Source organism: Pan paniscus, chromosome 9 (genome assembly GCF_029289425.2).
Source record: "Pan paniscus chromosome 9, NHGRI_mPanPan1-v2.0_pri, whole genome shotgun sequence".
Classification (NCBI taxonomy): Eukaryota; Metazoa; Chordata; class Mammalia; order Primates; family Hominidae; genus Pan; species Pan paniscus.
Window position 1 is genome coordinate 65,478,607 of NC_073258.2, and position 18,114 is coordinate 65,496,720.

At 60.8% G+C, this 18,114-nt stretch overlaps 1 protein-coding gene across 2 annotated transcripts; it reads left to right on the plus strand.

Annotated features, from left to right (window-relative positions):
* The first annotated feature begins 73 nt into the window (after positions 1-73).
* PLCB3 (phospholipase C beta 3) lies at positions 74-18,002 on the plus strand. Of its 2 annotated transcripts, XM_014346873.5 has the most exons (32): positions 78-312; positions 2,998-3,075; positions 3,331-3,399; positions 3,481-3,621; positions 3,817-3,896; positions 3,979-4,032; positions 4,124-4,199; positions 4,304-4,404; positions 4,959-5,125; positions 5,201-5,347; positions 7,044-7,284; positions 7,456-7,540; positions 7,628-7,814; positions 8,599-8,804; positions 9,974-10,070; positions 10,155-10,239; positions 10,526-10,650; positions 10,981-11,135; positions 11,221-11,382; positions 12,072-12,171; positions 12,265-12,369; positions 12,595-12,686; positions 13,525-13,678; positions 13,767-13,802; positions 13,885-14,077; positions 14,461-14,614; positions 14,701-14,777; positions 14,890-14,979; positions 15,070-15,127; positions 15,760-15,846; positions 15,928-16,145; positions 17,077-18,002. In XM_014346873.5, the coding sequence occupies exons 1-31, from the start codon at positions 214-216 to the stop codon at positions 16,129-16,131; spliced, it is 3,705 nt and encodes a 1,234-aa protein (XP_014202359.1). In that variant the 5' UTR covers positions 78-213; the 3' UTR covers positions 16,132-16,145; positions 17,077-18,002. The 2 variants fall into 2 exon arrangements, with proteins under 2 accessions (XP_003828610.1, XP_014202359.1); XM_003828562.5 differs by lacking the exon at positions 17,077-18,002 and having other exon boundaries at positions 74-312; positions 15,928-16,496.
* Positions 18,003-18,114: the final 112 nt, after the last annotated feature.

The window sequence follows — 18,114 nt, forward strand, 5'->3', positions numbered from 1 at the left end:
GGGCGGGTCCGACGCGGTGGGAGGGGGCGGGGCCCCGGAGGCCCCGCCCCGTCCCCGCCCCGCCCGGGCCCCGCCGAGGCTCTGGTCGGTCCGGGACAGACTGGCGGGCGGGCACTGACGCCGCGGGGCCGGAGCGGGCCGCGCGGTGGGAGCAGCGGCGCCGTCGGTCCCCGTCAGGTCTCCGTGGGTCCCCGACCCGCCCCTGGCCGGGCCATGGCGGGCGCCCAGCCCGGCGTCCACGCGCTGCAGCTGGAGCCGCCCACCGTGGTGGAGACCCTGCGGCGCGGGAGTAAGTTCATCAAATGGGACGAGGTAAGCGCGCGGGCCCCTGCTCCGCCCAAATCCCGGGACTCTTTCAGTCAAGCTCGACCAGACGCTGGGGACCCCCACCCCAGCCTCGCCTGCCCGTGGCGCCACCCTCATCCCAGTCTGGCGGCGCCCCGGAAACTTAAGTCCCCGATCGTCTCCGTAATGAAGACTTTGTCCCCCCAACTCCCAGTCCCTCAGCTCTGGAAAATTTGCCTCCACTCCTTGGCGCAGAGACTTTGAACCCCAATAAACCCCGTCCCCCCGTTTTCCATTCGTTCTTCCCACCGCTCCCTGCCAGACTAATTCTCGTTCCCCGATCCTGGCCTGGTCCCCAGACCCCTGCCCAGCACTAGACTCCCCGGCTGCAGGACCCTGACCTCCAGGCTGGCTGGGGGCATCCTCATTCTGGGTGTGTGCCAGGGCGCCCCTACTCTCCCCGGTGCCCTGCCTGAACAGTCCTCGTCCATTCATCATTTTTCCCCCTGTTCTGGTTGGCACCCCTTCGCCCTGCTTCTGGATCCCAGCCCAGCTCCCTGCTCAGATGGGAGCACCCAGTCACCCCCTAGTGGAGACTTTGCCCCCCAAGTTCCTCCACCCCTGGGAACTTTGCTCCCCACTCCTTAGGCTTGGGACCTTGAACCCCAATACATCCTGGCCCCCCTTTCCCTGTCCTGCCCCTGGTGCTTCCCAAATGCCTGTGTCCCCACCTTCGGCTGCCCATCCCCATCCTGGGTCCACCCTCTTCTGCCCCCTGGGCCCCTCCTTCCCTAGGGCCTCCACCCGGCCGGCCTGAGCTTCCTCGGCCGGCCTGAGCTTCCTCGCAGCTCCTTCCCAGTCAGGCCACGGGCCTGGAAGACTCTGGGCTCTTTTCCGGCTGGGTGGGGCCCCGGGGTAGGCGTGGGAGCTGGGGGGAGGAGATGGGGGCGTGGCCTGAAGCGGCAGGTGTGCGAGGTGGGGTGCCTGGGGGCCCCAGGGGCCGGGGGAGACCCCTCCCCCCAGGCTGGCCTGAAGGGAAAAGTTTCTTCTTTTCCTTCCACTGTGATAAACCCAAATAAGGAAGTGGGAACAGGGAGAGGGCCCTGGGGGTGGGGTGGGGGGTGCTGACGGAGGCTTGGGGCAGGAGAGCAGGGGACCTGGGCTGCCTTTGAGGTCCAGACCCCTGGGGAGAGGTGGGAGGGAAACACTAGGGGCACTACCCATAGACTCCCTGCTCTGCACACCATTCGGGGGCCTCAGGCCCAGGGTAGGGTTGGGAATCCGGAGAGGTGCTGGGGCTGGGTGTCAGCACACTGAAGTGGGGAGGCCCATGCATCCCCAAATTTTGGGGGCCTTCTGTTCCCAGATGAACGCCCATCTTTTGTAAGCAAAGCCTGCCATGGGTGGGGCTGGTGCAATCCCCATTCTCCAGAAGAGGAAACTGAGGTCTGGAAAGCAGAGACTTATCCCAGGCCCCACAATGGGGTGTGGCTGAGGCCAGGAGCCGGGAGCCTGGCAGAAGTCTCCGCTCCCTGCTTCCCAGGTCACAGGACGCTGCAACCACACTGCCTGCAAGCAGGTCCTGGCTCCAGTGATCTCGGGCAGGCTACGAAGTGTCCCTGTAACTCAGTGTCCTCATCTGTAAAATGGGAGTGACAACAGCACATGCCTCTTAGGCTGGTTAGGAGGCCTTTGTGTGCTCGAAGATGCTAGGTGCATAGAACTATACCTGGTGCGCAGTAGGGGCGGTGTGCGTATATGAGATGTATTGATAATAATAGTATTGTCCACCAGACACTGAGCTGCATTTTGGGGGTGGCACCCAACATGAGGTGGGGTCCTTTTCTGTCTGGAAGAACCTGGAATAGGAGGGTTCTACCTGTAGCCACTTGGTCACTCTGGCCCTGGCCGAGTCTAAGCCCTGGAGGACAGCCCCTCTGGCTGCTGGTCCTGAGTCACACAGGGTGGCCCTGGTAGTGTGCCAGGGACCGGGCCCTTCTCAGAAAATGGGGCTGGCATGCATTTCCCTGCCCCCTGCCAGCTGCACGGCTGTTTGAGGGAGGAAGAGCTCACTGCCCAGTCCTGAGAGTAGGGCAAGTCCCCTTCTAGGGGGACTGTTCTTCTACGAGATGGGGATGAGCTTTGAGGCTGTGAGGACCCCGGCAGATGTGGTAAGGTGGATAATGGGCTTTGAGGCAGACCACAGGGCTATCGTGATGTCCCAAGGGATGCAGAAGGGCAGTGGGAGTCAGACTTCTCACTTTCATGCCTTAAACATTCTGTAGTGGGGTGGATTGGGGGGCTGCCACTGTCACAGAGCTCTCAGCACTTCTGGGGAAACTGAGCCCAGGATGGGGGCTGGGGACCTCTTCCAGGGGGTGGGTCAGATTTCACGGGTGGAGAAGGAAGGGCAGGGTGTCCTGGCAAAGGGAACATGAGACAAAGCCCTGGGAAAGGTCAGGTAGAATCCTAGGGCCAGAGGGAGGTGAGGCTGGGAAGAGGCTTTGGGGTAGGTGTGACACTGAATGTCACACCTAGGACCTTGGCTTTGTTCTGAGGGCCACAGGCAGCCACACAGGACCTGTGGACTGGATGAGGTTTCGTCTTAGCTCATGGGCAGGAACTCTGGGGTGCATGATGGGAGGGCCCCAGGGGCCACGCCTGCACCACAGCCCTCACTTCCTGACCCCTGCTGCCCTGTGCTGTCTTCAGGAGACCTCCAGTCGGAACCTGGTGACCCTGCGTGTGGACCCCAATGGCTTCTTCTTGTACTGGACGGGCCCCAACATGGTGAGGGTGGGCGCTGGTGCAGCTCGCTCAGGCCAAGGACCCCTGTCCCAGACCCCTGCCCTGCCCGTGGGGGTGGGGCCCGGCTGCAGGCTGACCTCTCCCACTGCTGCCCAGACAGGAAGTGCTCAGGGCAGGAGCTGAGGCTGGGGCTATAGCCAGGGGCTGGCCACTCCCTGGCCTGGGTAGAGAGCTTGGAGGCTCCTGGCTATTGCCCTGCAGCCTCTCATACCCAGCCTGGCATCTGGTTCCCCCCAGGAGGTGGACACACTGGACATCAGTTCCATCAGGGACACACGGACAGGCCGGTACGCCCGCCTGCCCAAGGTGAGTGATGAGCCTGGGAGTGAAGACCACAGCGAGGCTGTGCGGGAGCCCCCTCCTCACCCTTCGCTGTCACCTACTCAGGACCCCAAGATCCGGGAAGTTCTGGGCTTTGGGGGTCCCGATGCCCGGCTGGAGGAGAAGCTGATGACGGTGGTGTCTGGGCCAGACCCGGTGAACACAGTGTTCTTGAACTTCATGGCCGTGCAGGATGACACAGCCAAGGTGGGCTGGCACCAAGGGGACGAAGGGGGAGTCACTGTCTTATTCTGTGAGTCGGCCGTCACTTACCGAACACCTGCTGTGTTCTAGGCTGCTCTGTGACCTACTGTGTACCAGAGACAGTTGTGGACCTGGGTTGTGGCTGGGCAGCCCCTGTGTCCCCTACTCACCGCCTCCCCGTGTATACTGGTCCCCCAGGTCTGGTCTGAGGAGCTATTCAAGCTGGCTATGAACATCCTGGCTCAGAACGCCTCCCGGAACACCTTCCTGCGCAAAGCGTGAGCCCCAGGCCATCCGACGGGGAGCCGGGGGGTTCCCGTGGCCGTTTTCAGGGTGTGACCTCTTCATCTGCCTTCCCAGATACACGAAACTGAAGCTGCAGGTGAACCAGGATGGTCGGATCCCCGTCAAGAAGTGAGCACCCCTTCCCCCAGCACCTTCTTCCTGCCCTGACCTTGGTGACCTTTGTCCTCCACTGACCCTGAACCCCTCCTGCCCGCATCAGCATCCTGAAGATGTTCTCAGCAGACAAGAAGCGGGTGGAGACTGCGCTGGAATCCTGTGGCCTCAAATTCAACCGGGTGTGTGGGGTGGGGACAGGGGCGGGGTGGGGTGTCACGGTGGGCACCCACCCTTACGGGGCTGCCCGCCCCTGGCTTCTCACCCCACACTCCTCGACCTCCAGAGTGAGTCCATCCGGCCCGATGAGTTTTCCTTGGAAATCTTTGAGCGATTCCTGAACAAGCTGTGTCTGCGGCCGGACATTGACAAGATCCTGCTGGAGATGTGAGTGGGCCCGGCCTGCCTCACAACCCCTGTGCTCTGTGTTTAGCTTCTGCTTAGCATGCCTCTAGCTCAATGGGGAGAGGGGAAACTGGTGGGCCGGGTCCTGGAGCGCCAGGGGGCGGAGGGGTGCCCGGGGAGAACCTGTCGGTGATGTTCCTGTACTCAGACCCGCCGTTTCTGCCCCTCAGTTACAGGCAGCTCTGGGCTAACCCTGTGCCAGGGTTGGTTTAATCAGCCCACTCTGCAATGGGGTCCAAGCCTCAGGTGTGTTGTGAGGTCTGGAAGCGAGGGGTGGTGGGCTGACCACTTGGCAGCTCCTAAGCCCCGGCCATTGCCGGTGCCCACTAGTCTGCTGCCTTGACAATCCTGAGTAGTCAGGAGAGTAAAGGGGGAAACTGAGGCCCAGAGGTTGGCCATGACTCACCCAGAGTCCCACTCACTGGGTGCCAGATCCAGGGGCAGGCCTTCTGACTCCCTTGCCCAGGGCAAGGGCTTGGCGACGGGGTGGGAGCCCTGCCAGGCTCCATCCTGACCCAGCTTCCTGTCCCCTCCAGAGGCGCCAAGGGCAAGCCATACCTGACGCTGGAGCAGCTCATGGACTTCATCAACCAGAAGCAACGTGACCCGAGACTCAACGAAGTGCTGTACCCACCCCTGCGGCCCTCCCAGGCCCGGCTGCTCATCGAAAAGTATGAGCCCAACCAGCAGTTTCTGGAGCGAGGTGAGCTGGCTGGGGTGCAGGTGGGTGGGGGCAGGTGGGACCCCAGCTGACCCTGCTGATCCTCTCCCACCCCAGACCAGATGTCCATGGAGGGCTTTAGCCGCTACCTGGGAGGCGAGGAGAATGGCATCCTGCCCCTGGAAGCCCTGGATCTGAGCACGGACATGACCCAGCCACTGAGTGCCTACTTCATCAACTCCTCGCATAACACCTATCTCACTGGTGAGTGGGGAGCAAGGGTGGCGCCCGTGACCTCTACCCTGTGACCCTTGCACAGCCCCACTCCTCCTGGGGCACAGTCCTTTTGGCCCATTTGCTCATTCATTGGCCAGTGCTGGGGATGCAGGCAGGGAACAGGCAGCCAGCCCTGAGCAGTGGGGCCTCATGGTGGCTTTCCCAGGGAAGGGCTGGAACAGCTTGTGTTAGGGCCTGCAGCAGGAGAGACTTCAGGGTCCTTTTTTTTTTTTTTGAGACAGAGTTTCGCTCTTGTTGCCCAGGCTGGAGTGCAATGGCACGATCTAGGCTCAGCGCAACCTCTGCCTCCCAGGTTCAGCGATTCTCCTGCCTCAGCCTCCCAAGTAGCTGGGATTACAGGCATTCGCCACCATGCCCGGCTAATTTTGTATTTTTAGTAGAGATGGGGTTTCTCCATGTTGGTCAGGCTGGTCTCAAACTCTCAACCTCAGGTGATCCGCCTGCCTCGCCCTCCCAAAGTGCTGGGATTATAGGCATGAGCCACCTCGCCCAGCCTGCAGGGTGCTTTTAAGAGGCTGGAAGGGGGTTGGGTGCGGTGACTCATGCCTGTAATCCCAGAACTTTGGGAGGCTAAAGCAGGCAGATTACTTGAGCCCACGTTTTGAGACCAGTCTGGGCAACATAGCATGACCCCATCTCTACAAATAATTTTTAAAAAATTGGCTGGGCATAGTGGCGCATGCCTGTGGTCCTAGCTGCTTGGGAGGGTGAGGTGGGAGTATCGCTTGGTTCTGGGAAGGTTGAGGCAGGAGTAAGCTGTGATTGCACCACTGCACTCCAGCCTGGGTGACAGAGTGAGAGACCCTTTTCTAAAAAAAAAAATTAAATAAATAATAAAAAAGCAGAAAGGAAGCTGGTGTGGCAGGGTGCAGAGTGCTGGAGATAGGTGCCTGCTAAGAGAGGGAGAGCAAGGCAGGGCTAAGCCCAGGGGCCTAGAGGCACTTGGATTCATCCTGGGTGCGAGGAAGAGGCTTTTTGGAGGGTGAAGCAGAAGAGGTGATGTGACCTGATATGATATGTTTTTAGAAGGATGATGCCAGGTGCTCTATAGAGATTGGATTGAGGCCAGGCACAGTGATTCACATCTGTAATCCCAGAACTTTGAAAGGCTGAGGCGTGTGGATCACCTGAGGTCAGGGGTTCGAGACCAGCCTGGCCAACATGGTGAAACCCCGTCTCTACTAAAAATACAAAAATTAGCCAGGCATGGTGGTGGGCAACTGTAATCCCAGCTACTCGGGAGGCTGAGGCAGGAGAATCGCTTGAACCAGGGAGGCGGAGGTTGCAGTGAACCGAGGTCGTGCTACTGCACTCCAGCCTGGGTGACAGAGCGAGATTCCGTCTCAAAAAAAAAAAAAAAGAGATTGGATTGGAGGCAGGGAGGGCTGGAGTCTTCCACACAGGAGGTGGTGTGGGCTGTGCCAGGGCTGAGGTAGGTGGAGGGAGTGAGGAGAGGGAGGGATTGTTGAGGCAGTGGGGAGCTATAGTGAGTCTCAGGGATGACTCCCCCCAGCTCACGCTGGTGGGATGGACAGGTGGTGGGTATCCATCTGAGAGATGGAGAGCCCTCTGCAAATCCAGCATGTCCTGGTTCCAGGTGGGGCCGGGGTGGTGAGGAGCTGGGCTGGTGGGCGGCCTCGGTGACAGAGCCTCGCCGCCCCAGCGGGGCAGCTGGCTGGGACCTCGTCGGTGGAGATGTACCGCCAGGCACTGCTATGGGGCTGCCGCTGCGTGGAGCTGGACGTGTGGAAGGGACGGCCACCCGAGGAGGAACCCTTCATTACCCACGGCTTCACCATGACCACGGAGGTGCCTCTGCGCGACGTGCTGGAGGCCATTGCCGAGACTGCCTTCAAGACGTCGCCCTACCCCGTCATCCTCTCCTTCGAGAACCATGTGGACTCGTGAGTGAGCCCCTGGCATGAAACCCCATGGACCGGGGGACAGTCCTCCAGCTTCAGTGCTGTTGGACTGCTCAGGGACCTCCAACCCTGCGAACGGCCACTGACATGTCCCGTAGACCTCAGCTTCCCCTCTGGGGGAGGGATCTCTGACCTCTGACCTCGGTTCCGCAGGGCAAAGCAACAGGCAAAGATGGCTGAGTACTGCCGCTCCATCTTTGGAGACGCGCTACTCATCGAGCCTCTGGACAAGTACCCGGTACGGGAGCTCGGAGCGAGGGGGTGGCGTGGGGGCCAGGGTGCTGCGGACCCGGTCCAGGGCCCTGACTCGTCCATGCCTGCCCAGCTGGCCCCAGGCGTTCCCCTGCCCAGCCCCCAGGACCTGATGGGCCGTATCCTGGTGAAGAACAAGAAGCGGCACCGACCCAGCGCAGGTGGCCCAGACAGCACTGGGCGCAAGCGGCCCCTGGAGCAGAGCAATTCTGCCCTGAGCGAGAGCTCCGCGGCCACCGAGCCCTCCTCCCCGCAGTTGGGTAGGCCCCAGCCCGGCCCGCCACCCTGACTTGACCCCAGCCTCTGGCCTCATGCTCCAGGCGCCGTGACACTTCATCCCAGACCCCCAGCCCACCCTCCTGCCTCGCTGCGCGCCTGTTCCCACAACCGGCCTGTCTCCTCACCACCTGTCGGCTGGTGTGGGGCCTCTGACCCCTGACCTCAGGTGCACGTCTCACCGAGCTGCATCCCAACTCCTGACTCCCAACCTCAGCCTCTCACCTCTCAGAGCCTTCCCACAACCCGGTGATGGCTCTGAAGGCTGACCTCTGACCTCAGTAAACCACATCCCACACTGGGTGTGACCTCAGACCCCTAAGCCCGCATTGAGTTCACCTGCCCAGTTGGTTATCATTTCAGCTGACCTCTGACCTCTCACCCCTGACTGTTCACCTCACTATGCCCCCTCCTTAGACATGGCTCTGACTTACCCCTGACCTGTAACCTCTGTCTGTCATCCCTTACCCCGCTATTAGGGCTGTGGTATGCTACTTCCTGACTTCTCACCCCACTGAACCACCCTATCTGCCTCCCTGCTGAATATCACTCCAGACCTTTACCTTTGACCTATGACCCCTCTCAACCACTATTGGGTTAATACCGTCTGACCCCGACCTCTTGGCCTCTCCCCAAGCCACACTGCCCTGAGAGTACCCCTTGAATTCCCCACTGAGTCACCTCGGCACACACTGGGAAAAACCCCTCCAGACTTCCTAAGCAGCTGTGTGGTCCTGACCCCTGACCCTGTGGCCCTGTCCTCTGCAGGGTCTCCCAGCTCTGACAGCTGCCCAGGCCTGAGCAATGGGGAGGAGGTAGGGCTTGAGAAGCCCAGCCTGGAGCCTCAGAAGTCTCTGGGCGACGAGGGCCTGAACCGGGGCCCCTATGTTCTTGGACCTGCTGACCGTGAGGATGAGGAGGAAGATGAGGAAGAGGAGGAACAGACAGACCCCAAAAAGCCAACTACAGATGAGGTTAGGCCCACAGGGTGGGCAGGTCGGGGAGGTAGCATCTATTTACCTCCCAGGGGGCTGGGTCTGACCATCAACAAGACTGACATCACCCCTGCCTCCTGGGGCTCAGTGTGGGTGTGAGTGAAGGTGGGAGGAGGGCTCTTCAGTCATCAGGCATGGAAACAAGCATACAGTTCTGCTGGTGATGTGGCCTGGGAGGTGCGAGTTAGGGTACAGAACTGGCAGAGGACAGGGAGTCTACCCTGGGCAGGGAGGTGGGGCAGGGAGACCTCAGGAAGGGGGACAGCATGTACAAAGGTCCTGGGGCAGGGCCAGGGGGTGCAGGAGCGGGGAGCATTGTCATGGGGAGCATTGAGTAGCTGTGAGGAATGGTACAGAAAAAGTCAGTCTGAGCTGGGCGTGGTGGCTCACACCTGTGATCCTAGCTACTCGGGAGGCTGAGGCATGAGAATCCCTTGAACCTGGGAGGTGGAGGTTGCAGTGAGCTGAGATTGCACCATTGCACTCCAGCGTGGGCTAAAAAGGGAGACACTATCTCAAAAAAAAAAAAAAAAAAAAAAAAAAGACATCATTGCTATAAAGACAATTACTGGAACAATTAGTGAAATTTAAAGATGGACTACATATTAGATAATATGTTAATGTTCTGTTTCCTGAATTTAATTATTGTATTGGAGTTATAGAAGAGAATGTCCATACATGCTGAAGTATTTATGGGTAAAGGGTCATGATGTCTATAATTTACTCCCAAATGATTCAGTAAAAGTAATGATAATTGTAACACCTATATGGGCCAGGCGAGGTGGCTCATGCCTGTAATCCCAGCACTTTGGGAAGCTGAGGTGGGCGAGTCACCTGAGGTTGGGAGGTTCAAGACCAGCCTGGCCAACATGGTGAAACCCCATCTCTACTAAAAATACATAAATTAGCCGGGCAAGGTGGCGGGCGCCTGTAATCCCAGCTACTTGGGAGGCTGAGGCAGGAAAATTGCTTGAGCTGGGTGGTGTCCAGGGCGCATCAGTGAGACCCCGGGGAGAAGACTGTCGGCACCACCAGCAGTGCATATATAGTGCTGGGAAGAGGGTCAGCACCTCCTTCATGGGGGGCAGGTGAGGGAATGGCCGGCTGTGGCGGGAATGGCACTGCTGACCCTGGATTGGGGCCCACAGGGCACAGCCAGCAGCGAGGTGAATGCCACTGAGGAGATGTCCACGCTTGTCAACTACATCGAGCCTGTCAAGTTCAAGTCCTTTGAGGCTGCTCGAAGTGAGTGGGGGTGGGTGGCAGGCATGGGAGCTTGCCCAGCTCAGCCCTGCCAGGTCTGACGCCCTTTCTTGGCTCACCCCTAAGAGAGGAACAAATGCTTCGAGATGTCGTCCTTTGTGGAGACCAAGGCCATGGAGCAACTGACCAAGAGCCCCATGGAGTTTGTGGAGTATCCTTTGAAGGTGCTGTGGGCGGGCAGGCCAGGGTGGGGCGCTCGGAGGCCGGCTCCGGTGTTCTGTCCCCACATGTGCCACCTGCACAGGGTGCTGGCCCTCCGGCGGCCCTCCTGCACCCTGGCCTGGGGCTTGGGCAGGTCCAGGCAGTCTCAGGGGGCATGGCTAGGCTAAGAAACAGAGGCCGGGTGTGGGGGTCACAGGAGCACCTGGCTGAGGCCGGAGGTGGAGGCTGACGGGGTGGGCCCTGGCACCTGTGTGGCCCCTGACCACCAATCTCAGATACAACAAGCAGCAGCTCAGCCGCATCTACCCCAAGGGCACCCGCGTGGACTCCTCCAACTACATGCCCCAGCTCTTCTGGAACGTAGGGTGCCAGCTTGTTGCGCTCAACTTCCAGACCCTCGGTGAGCCCTGGCCCCCTCCATCTTGACCCCGACCCTCAGTCTTACTGACTTCTGACCCACGATCCTGCTGGTCTTGCCTGAATGGACCTCTGACCCTGTCTCATCCCAGATCCCAGGGGAACCCAGCTCCCGACTCACCCCGCCTCCTGCCCTTGGCTGATGCCAGACCCCTCCCCTGTCTGATCTGTCCTGGATCCGGACCCTGATGCCATTTGAGCCCGCCCCTGACCCTGGACCTTGGATGCCATCTGACCTGATGATCTCCCATTCCTCACATGGCACCGTCCTGCCTGATCCCTGCCCCTGCTCGACGTGCCCGTGGCACCCCAGATGTGGCGATGCAGCTCAACGCGGGCGTTTTTGAGTACAACGGGCGCAGCGGGTACCTGCTCAAGCCGGAGTTCATGCGGCGGCCGGACAAGTCCTTCGACCCCTTCACTGAGGTCATCGTGGATGGCATCGTGGCCAATGCCTTGCGGGTCAAGGTGGGGCTTGTGGGGGGCTCAGGCCAGGGGTGTCCTGGGGGCAGGACTCTCAGCATCCGCCTCACCCTCCTTGGCCCACCCCCAGGTGATCTCAGGGCAGTTCCTGTCCGACAGGAAGGTGGGCATCTACGTGGAGGTGGACATGTTTGGCCTCCCTGTTGACACGCGGCGCAAGTACCGCACCCGGACCTCTCAGGGGAACTCGTTCAACCCCGTGTGGGACGAAGAGCCCTTCGACTTCCCCAAGGTGAGCCTGGCCCCTGCACCCGCCCAGGCACAGGCAGATCCAGCCCAGACCGCCCCGGCTCTCAGGTGGGAGAACAGGAACCAGGCACACCGTTGGCGACTGGGGATCAGAAAGTGGGGGGCGCCATGGGTCCCCCAAGACCTGCCTGTCCGAGCGTCAGTCTCCCTGCCCTCCTTAGGGTAAGAGACCAGGGTGAGAAGGTGAGATGGGGGTTGGGGGGTGTCAGCTAGACATCTTGTGTCCCCTGCGAGGAGTGGACACAGCCTGCCCCGTCTCCGAGGCAGGAGCTGAGGTCACAACCCCAAGCTCATATCCGCTCTTCAGCACCCCGCACGGCCCTGCATGGACGCGGCCTCTGCTCCCAGCCTGGGCATGTGTGTTCTTGGTTTCCTGCTCATGACTCACTCCCGTTTCTAAACTGGCGATGACCAGAACTGTCTGTGCGGGCCCTGGAGGGGCCTGGCTGCCTGTCATCTTGCCTCAGGGTCCTGATGGCTGCAGTCATCCATTAGGCCAGGACATGGAAGTGGGGTCAGCCATCAGCTTAGTGGCAATGGTGACTGATGGTCAGTAGGTCAGCTCGTCTGAAGGTCTGCTCTGTTAAGCTTTGATGGTTGTGGTTAGCTGTGGCCTGGTAGCCACGGTGGCCCAGGGTCAGCCCTGCGGCTCAGCTCCAGTCTGGCCCACAGGTGGTGCTGCCCACGCTGGCTTCACTTCGCATCGCAGCCTTTGAGGAGGGGGGTAAATTCGTAGGGCACCGGATCCTGCCTGTCTCTGCCATCCGCTCCGGTGAGGCCTTGGTGGGCTCTGGGCAGCACAGCGGGCAGTGGGTAGGGCCCCCACCTGGCCCAGCAACCCAATGTTGCCTTCCTGACCACCCAGGATACCACTACGTCTGCCTGCGGAACGAGGCCAACCAACCGCTGTGCCTGCCGGCCCTGCTCATCTACACTGAAGCCTCGGACTACATTCCTGACGACCACCAGGGTGAGCTGGGGGTGGGCGGGGCCTGCCTGGCCAGGGAGCGTGAGGGACAAGGGCCACCCCCAGGGCCTGGGAGTGGCCGAGCTGGATGGCCCCGACTGAGTAGGGAACTGAGTAGGGAACAGATCTGAGGACAAGCTCTGGAATTCCTCATTGAGACCAGAGGTGGCGGGTGGGGGTGGCCTGGGGGCTCTGTCTCTGAGACCTTGGCCTTCTGCCTCCCCCCAGACTACGCGGAGGCCCTGATCAACCCCATTAAGCACGTCAGCCTGATGGACCAGAGGGCCCGGCAGCTGGCCGCCCTCATTGGGGAGAGTGAGGTGAGCCGGGGCAGGGCAGGGCTCAGGCTCACTGTGACCCAGGGGGCCGCTGGACACGACTGCTGTGGCCACATGAGGAGGGGGCTTCTGGTCTCTCTAGCGCAGTAGGCTTGGCAGCCCTGGGATTTTGAGGAGATGAAAACCACCCATTTGCATTCAGGAGGCCTTCAGGTCACACCTGGGCTGGAATTCCTCCAGCTCCATGTAGGCTTGGAGTGGGGGTACAGGGGTCCCAGCCACTTCATCAGGGCAGTGCGAAGCCACAGAAGCTGTTCAGACGTGGTGTCCTGGGAGTCATGAGGAGGGCAGTGGCTTCCGTGGGGAGGGGTCAGGCGCGGAGGTTCACCTGCGCTTCCAGATCCAGTCCCCCCAGGGCCTGCGGCAGGCGGGCGGGGAGAGATGACTGCAATTAGGGCTGCCCGGAGCTGTTAGCGGAGAGGCTGGTGCCCACTCTGCGGTTGAGTCCTCTGTTGATTTAATCAGGAGCTCAGCAGCAAGGAAAATGAGCGACTGTAGGCAAGGCTGGGGGACACAGGCAGGGGAGGAGAGGAGGCTTGGGGCTGGGCCAGGCCTTTCCAGAACAATCTGGGAGTTACTGAGCACATGCAGTGGGCTGGCATTATGTTATCTTCCCCACAGCCCATGTGGAAAAGGGGTTTAGAAAGGCTTGATTTATAGCTCTTCTCATGCAGACAGCCTCCTGTTACAGAGCAGTCCAGCAGTGGCTTGGACTAAGGGAGGCTGACAGGGGTGCTAGGGGACCCAGGAGGTGGTAGAGGACAGAAGGGTCTGGAGGGAACAGCATTTCTGAAAAGAGCATTCTCCTTTCTCCCTATAGGCTCAGGCTGGCCAAGAGACGTGCCAGGACACCCAGTCTCAGCAGCTGGGGTCTCAGCCGTCCTCAAACCCCACCCCTAGCCCACTGGATGCCTCCCCCCGCCGGCCCCCTGGCCCCACCACCTCCCCTACCAGCACCTCCCTCAGCAGCCCAGGTAAGGAGTGGCCTGGGTCGGGGGTGGGCTGCAGGGAGGCACCCCACCACCCTGTCCTCCAGCTCCTCACAGGGCCTCTGCTCCCCAGGGCAGCGCGATGATCTCATCGCCAGCATCCTCTCAGGTAGGGGGCGGGGTACCTGGAGGCGGGGGGCTGCCTTGCAGGTTCCCCCACCCCCCGCCCACCTTTGCTCTACCGCTCCCAGAGGTGGCCCCCACCCCGCTGGATGAGCTCCGAGGTCACAAGGCTCTGGTCAAGCTCCGGAGCCGGCAAGAGCGAGACGTGCGGGAGCTGCGCAAGAAGCATCAGCGGAAGGCAGTCACCCTCACCCGCCGCCTGCTGGATGGCCTGGCTCAGGCACAGGCTGAGGGCAGGTGCCGGCTGCGGCCAGGTGCCCTGTGAGTGTCTGGGCCGCCTGTGTGCTATGTGTGCTGGGTGTGCTGATGTGAACATGGGGGTCGGTGGGCATGGAGAGATGGCAAGAGCTGCTCCTTGACCCCCAGGGAGGAGGGTTCAGTGCAAGGATGGAGGAGGCTTTCCACACCAGGCGTCCCTGTGTCCCCCAGGGAGTGACATCTCTTTTGAAGTCCATGAGGAGCATGTTGCCCAAACAGGCTCCCATCACTTGGGTGGAGCTAACAGGCCTCCTGGTTTGCATAACAGACCTGGCCCCATGGGATGGTGTCTGCCATCGCTTGCCAGGATGTGCCCCCCTACACACCCTCCCCATCCCAGTCCATGTGACGGGCCCAGGCATCACCCAGAGGGGTTCTCCTCGCAGAGGTGGGGCCGCTGATGTGGAGGACACGAAGGAGGGGGAGGACGAGGCAAAGCGGTATCAGGAGTTCCAGAACAGACAGGTGCAGAGCCTGCTGGAGCTGCGGGAGGCCCAGGTGGACGCAGAGGCCCAGCGGAGGCTGGAACACCTGAGACAGGTAGGGGGCCTGCAGTGGCCAGGGAAAGCCTGCTGGATAGATCCGTCATCAGCCCGGCATCACCTGTCAGCTCCCTGTGTCCACAGGCTCTGCAGCGGCTCAGGGAGGTCGTCCTTGATGCAAACACAACTCAGTTCAAGAGGCTGAAAGAGATGAACGAGAGGTGAAAGCCGAGGATTGTCTATGGGAAGGGCTGGGCACTTCTAGTACCAGAAGGAGGGCAGAGTCTGTGCTTCTGCCGCTGACCCCTCCTCTTCCCCTGCCGGCTTCTCCAGGGAGAAGAAGGAGCTGCAGAAGATCCTGGACAGAAAGCGCCATAACAGCATCTCGGAGGCCAAGATGAGGGACAAGCATAAGAAGGAGGCGTAAGGGCACCGGGACCGGGGGCCATCTGGGTACTGGGGAGGCAGGGCAGGTGTCTGGGCCCCGAGCCATCCTGCGTTGCTCCCGTGCAGGGAACTGACGGAGATTAACCGTCGGCACATCACTGAGTCAGTCAACTCCATCCGTCGGGTGAGTCAGGCTCCCGGGCCACCCTACCCCACCTCCCTTCCTTCACTCATCAGACACCCATCTCCGTGCCTGGCCTGGTGCCACGTTGCCCTCAAGGTTCTTCTAGAGCCTTTCTCAAGTGCCCAACAGCCCCAGGGTACCCACATCATACCCAAAGCCAACTGTCTGTACCAGTGTCCCTGGCTTTGGTGTCCTTGGGCCCAGTCCTCTCACAACCCTGATACATCACCCTGGGAGCCTTCGCCCACCTGACTTCTTTTTCTTTGAGACAGAGTCTCACTCTGTCGCCCAGGCTGGAGTGCAGTGGCGCGATCTTGGCTCACTGCAACCTCTTGGGTTCAAGCAATTCTCTTGCCTCAGCCTCCCGAGTAGCTGGGATTACAGGCATCCGCCACCATGCCTGGCTAATTTTTTTATTTTTAGTAGAGATGGGGTTTCACCATGTTGGCCAGGCTGTTCTCGAACTCCTGACCTCAGGTGATCCGCCCGCCTTGGCCTCCCAAAGTGCTGGGATTATAGGTGTGAGCCACTGCACCCGGCCTCGCCCACCTGACTTCTATACCCAGCCAGAGCCTCGAGGCTCTAGCCCCTCCCTCAGGGCCCCTCAGCTGAGCCCTTGCCCACCCCTGTAGCTGGAGGAGGCCCAGAAGCAGCGGCATGACCGTCTTGTGGCTGGGCAGCAGCAGGTCCTGCAACAGCTGGCAGAAGAGGAGCCCAAGGTGAGGCCATGGGCGAACAGGTGGGCAGACGGGGTGCAAGGCAGCCAGGCCTCCCCTGTGATGCCCATCCTCCTCCCACAGCTGCTGGCCCAGCTGGCCCAGGAGTGTCAGGAGCAGCGGGCGAGGCTCCCCCAGGAGATCCGCCGGAGCCTGCTGGGCGAGATGCCGGAGGGGCTGGGGGACGGGCCTCTGGTGGCCTGTGCCAGCAACGGTCACGCACCCGGGAGCAGCGGGCACCTGTCGGGCGCTGACTCGGAGAGCCAGGAGGAGAACACGCAGCTCTGAACTGGCTGAGCGAGGTGGCCACAGGGCCAGGGCGGGCGCTGGGTGGAGGGCAGGAGGCAACGACACTAATGCTTTTTTTTTTTTTTTAACTTTTTATCTAGAAATTTTATTTTTTTAAACCCGGGGCAAGTACCTCAGCTAACTCCCTTCATCCTCCTGGGGCCCCTCCTTCCTGCCCTCAGTCTTAGGTTAAGGCCTTGGTCAGGGCTTTGCTCCCTGTGACACCCACACCCTCAAGCTAGCAGCGTCTCCTCCCTTCCCCGGGAGAGCTGGCTGGAGACTTGGAGCTCCGGGAAGTAGGAGTCACATTTTTTTCTCTATTCTTTGGGGATTTTTTTTACATGAATAAAAGTGGATTTCAGGGACCCTGTGTGCAGTGTGATTTGGGGTGACAGGACTCTGGGCCCTAAGTTTCCTCATCTATAAAATGGACTTTGGGCATTTGGTGGGGTTGAGGTCACGCCTCCAGCCAAGGGCTGCTGGGTTGAACCTGAGCTTGCCCTGCCGAGTCTGCTGAGCTTCCGTGGCCTTCTGCTTGTGCCCTCTGCCCCCAAGCCGCTGTTCCTGTTCCCCCATCCCCATGACTTTCGTCTCTCCGAGGCTCTCCCTGTTCTCTCTTTTCTGAGGCTCAGGCCTCTGCTTCAGGAAGCCTTCCCTGCCCCCCTTCCTGTGGCCTGATATGACCCAAACGCCTAGCATCTTCCGCTGGGGCTGCTCTGGGTCCCCGACAGGCAGCTGACTCTATCAGGTGATGGATCAGCCAGGGTGGAGCAGGGCAGCTCAGAACCTGCCCAACACCAGGGGACCTGGGTCTTCAGAAATAGGTGGGCAGTAGGCCTGCCTGTGACTCTGGGGGAAGGGAAGTGGACAGTCACAGACACGCAGGGGCTGGGCCACCCAGCATCCCCTCATCCCTGTGAGGGAGATGTTATGCCTGTTTTACAGATGAGGAGACTGAGGCCCGGAGCCATCTGTCGTGTGCCAGGCCACAGCTAAGTGAAGACGTCCTGACCTGGAGGCAGGGCAGGCCTGGACCCTCCGTGGTGGACTGTCTTCAGCCAGCCTGGACCTGTCCCATGCCTCAAGACCAGCGAAAAGTGGCAGAGAGCCCACAGTGCGGGCTCCAGGGCGGGGCGGGGCTGGGCTCGCAGCAGGGTCGACTTGGCACCTCTTCAAGGCCTCTCCTAGCTTCCTGGCTCTTCCCAGGCTGCCCGCCTGCATCCCTCCTCCAGGGGAAGGCGGCCTCTTATCTGGGCTTATCTCCTGCCAATTGAGTATCTTCTTTGCTTTGTTTTTGCTGCAGCCTCAGGCAAACAGATGGGGTGGGGAGGCCAGGGAAACAGGCTCCGGAGTAGGGCCCTCCTCCCTCAGGGTCAATGCAATGGCCCCAGACTTCCTCACTTCTGCTGTGAGACGCTGCCCTATCCCCCTGTTCTGCTCACTCCAGTGTATTCCGTATCTAGGCTCCTCAGCAGCCAACTCCCACCTTCCTGACTCTAGCTGGTGTCCACTGAGGGACACACTCCAAGTCAGTTCCCAGGTCCTCAAATACCAGCTGAATGTCTAACTTCTGGGTGTGACATTCCAGCCCCTAGAAGCCTGGCCTCTGCTGCTCCCCTATCCTTCCATGGGTCCACTCCTCCTTGCGCCGGGAGGGATGACCCTCACCTCACCTTCCGGTCGCAGCTCTAGCTGCCTCCTCCCTGAAGCCCTCTCTGACTGCCCTGCCGATTCCGGGCCCTCGGGAGCTTCCGCGAGCAGGGCCGTGGCGCAATGCATCTCTGTGCCCAGCACCAAGAACCGGCCCGGGTTATACGGGGCGCCAATAAATCTTTCTGGAACGGAGCCCCCGCTCTGTCCGGGTCCCCGCATGAAGCCTCAGTTTCCAGCGACCGCGCTGCTGCCAGCCTGGCTCAGCTGCTCCCTCCCGCCCCGCGCGGTCCGCGAGGTACCCGGGCGGCGCTGGCCCCGGGCCGGCCACAC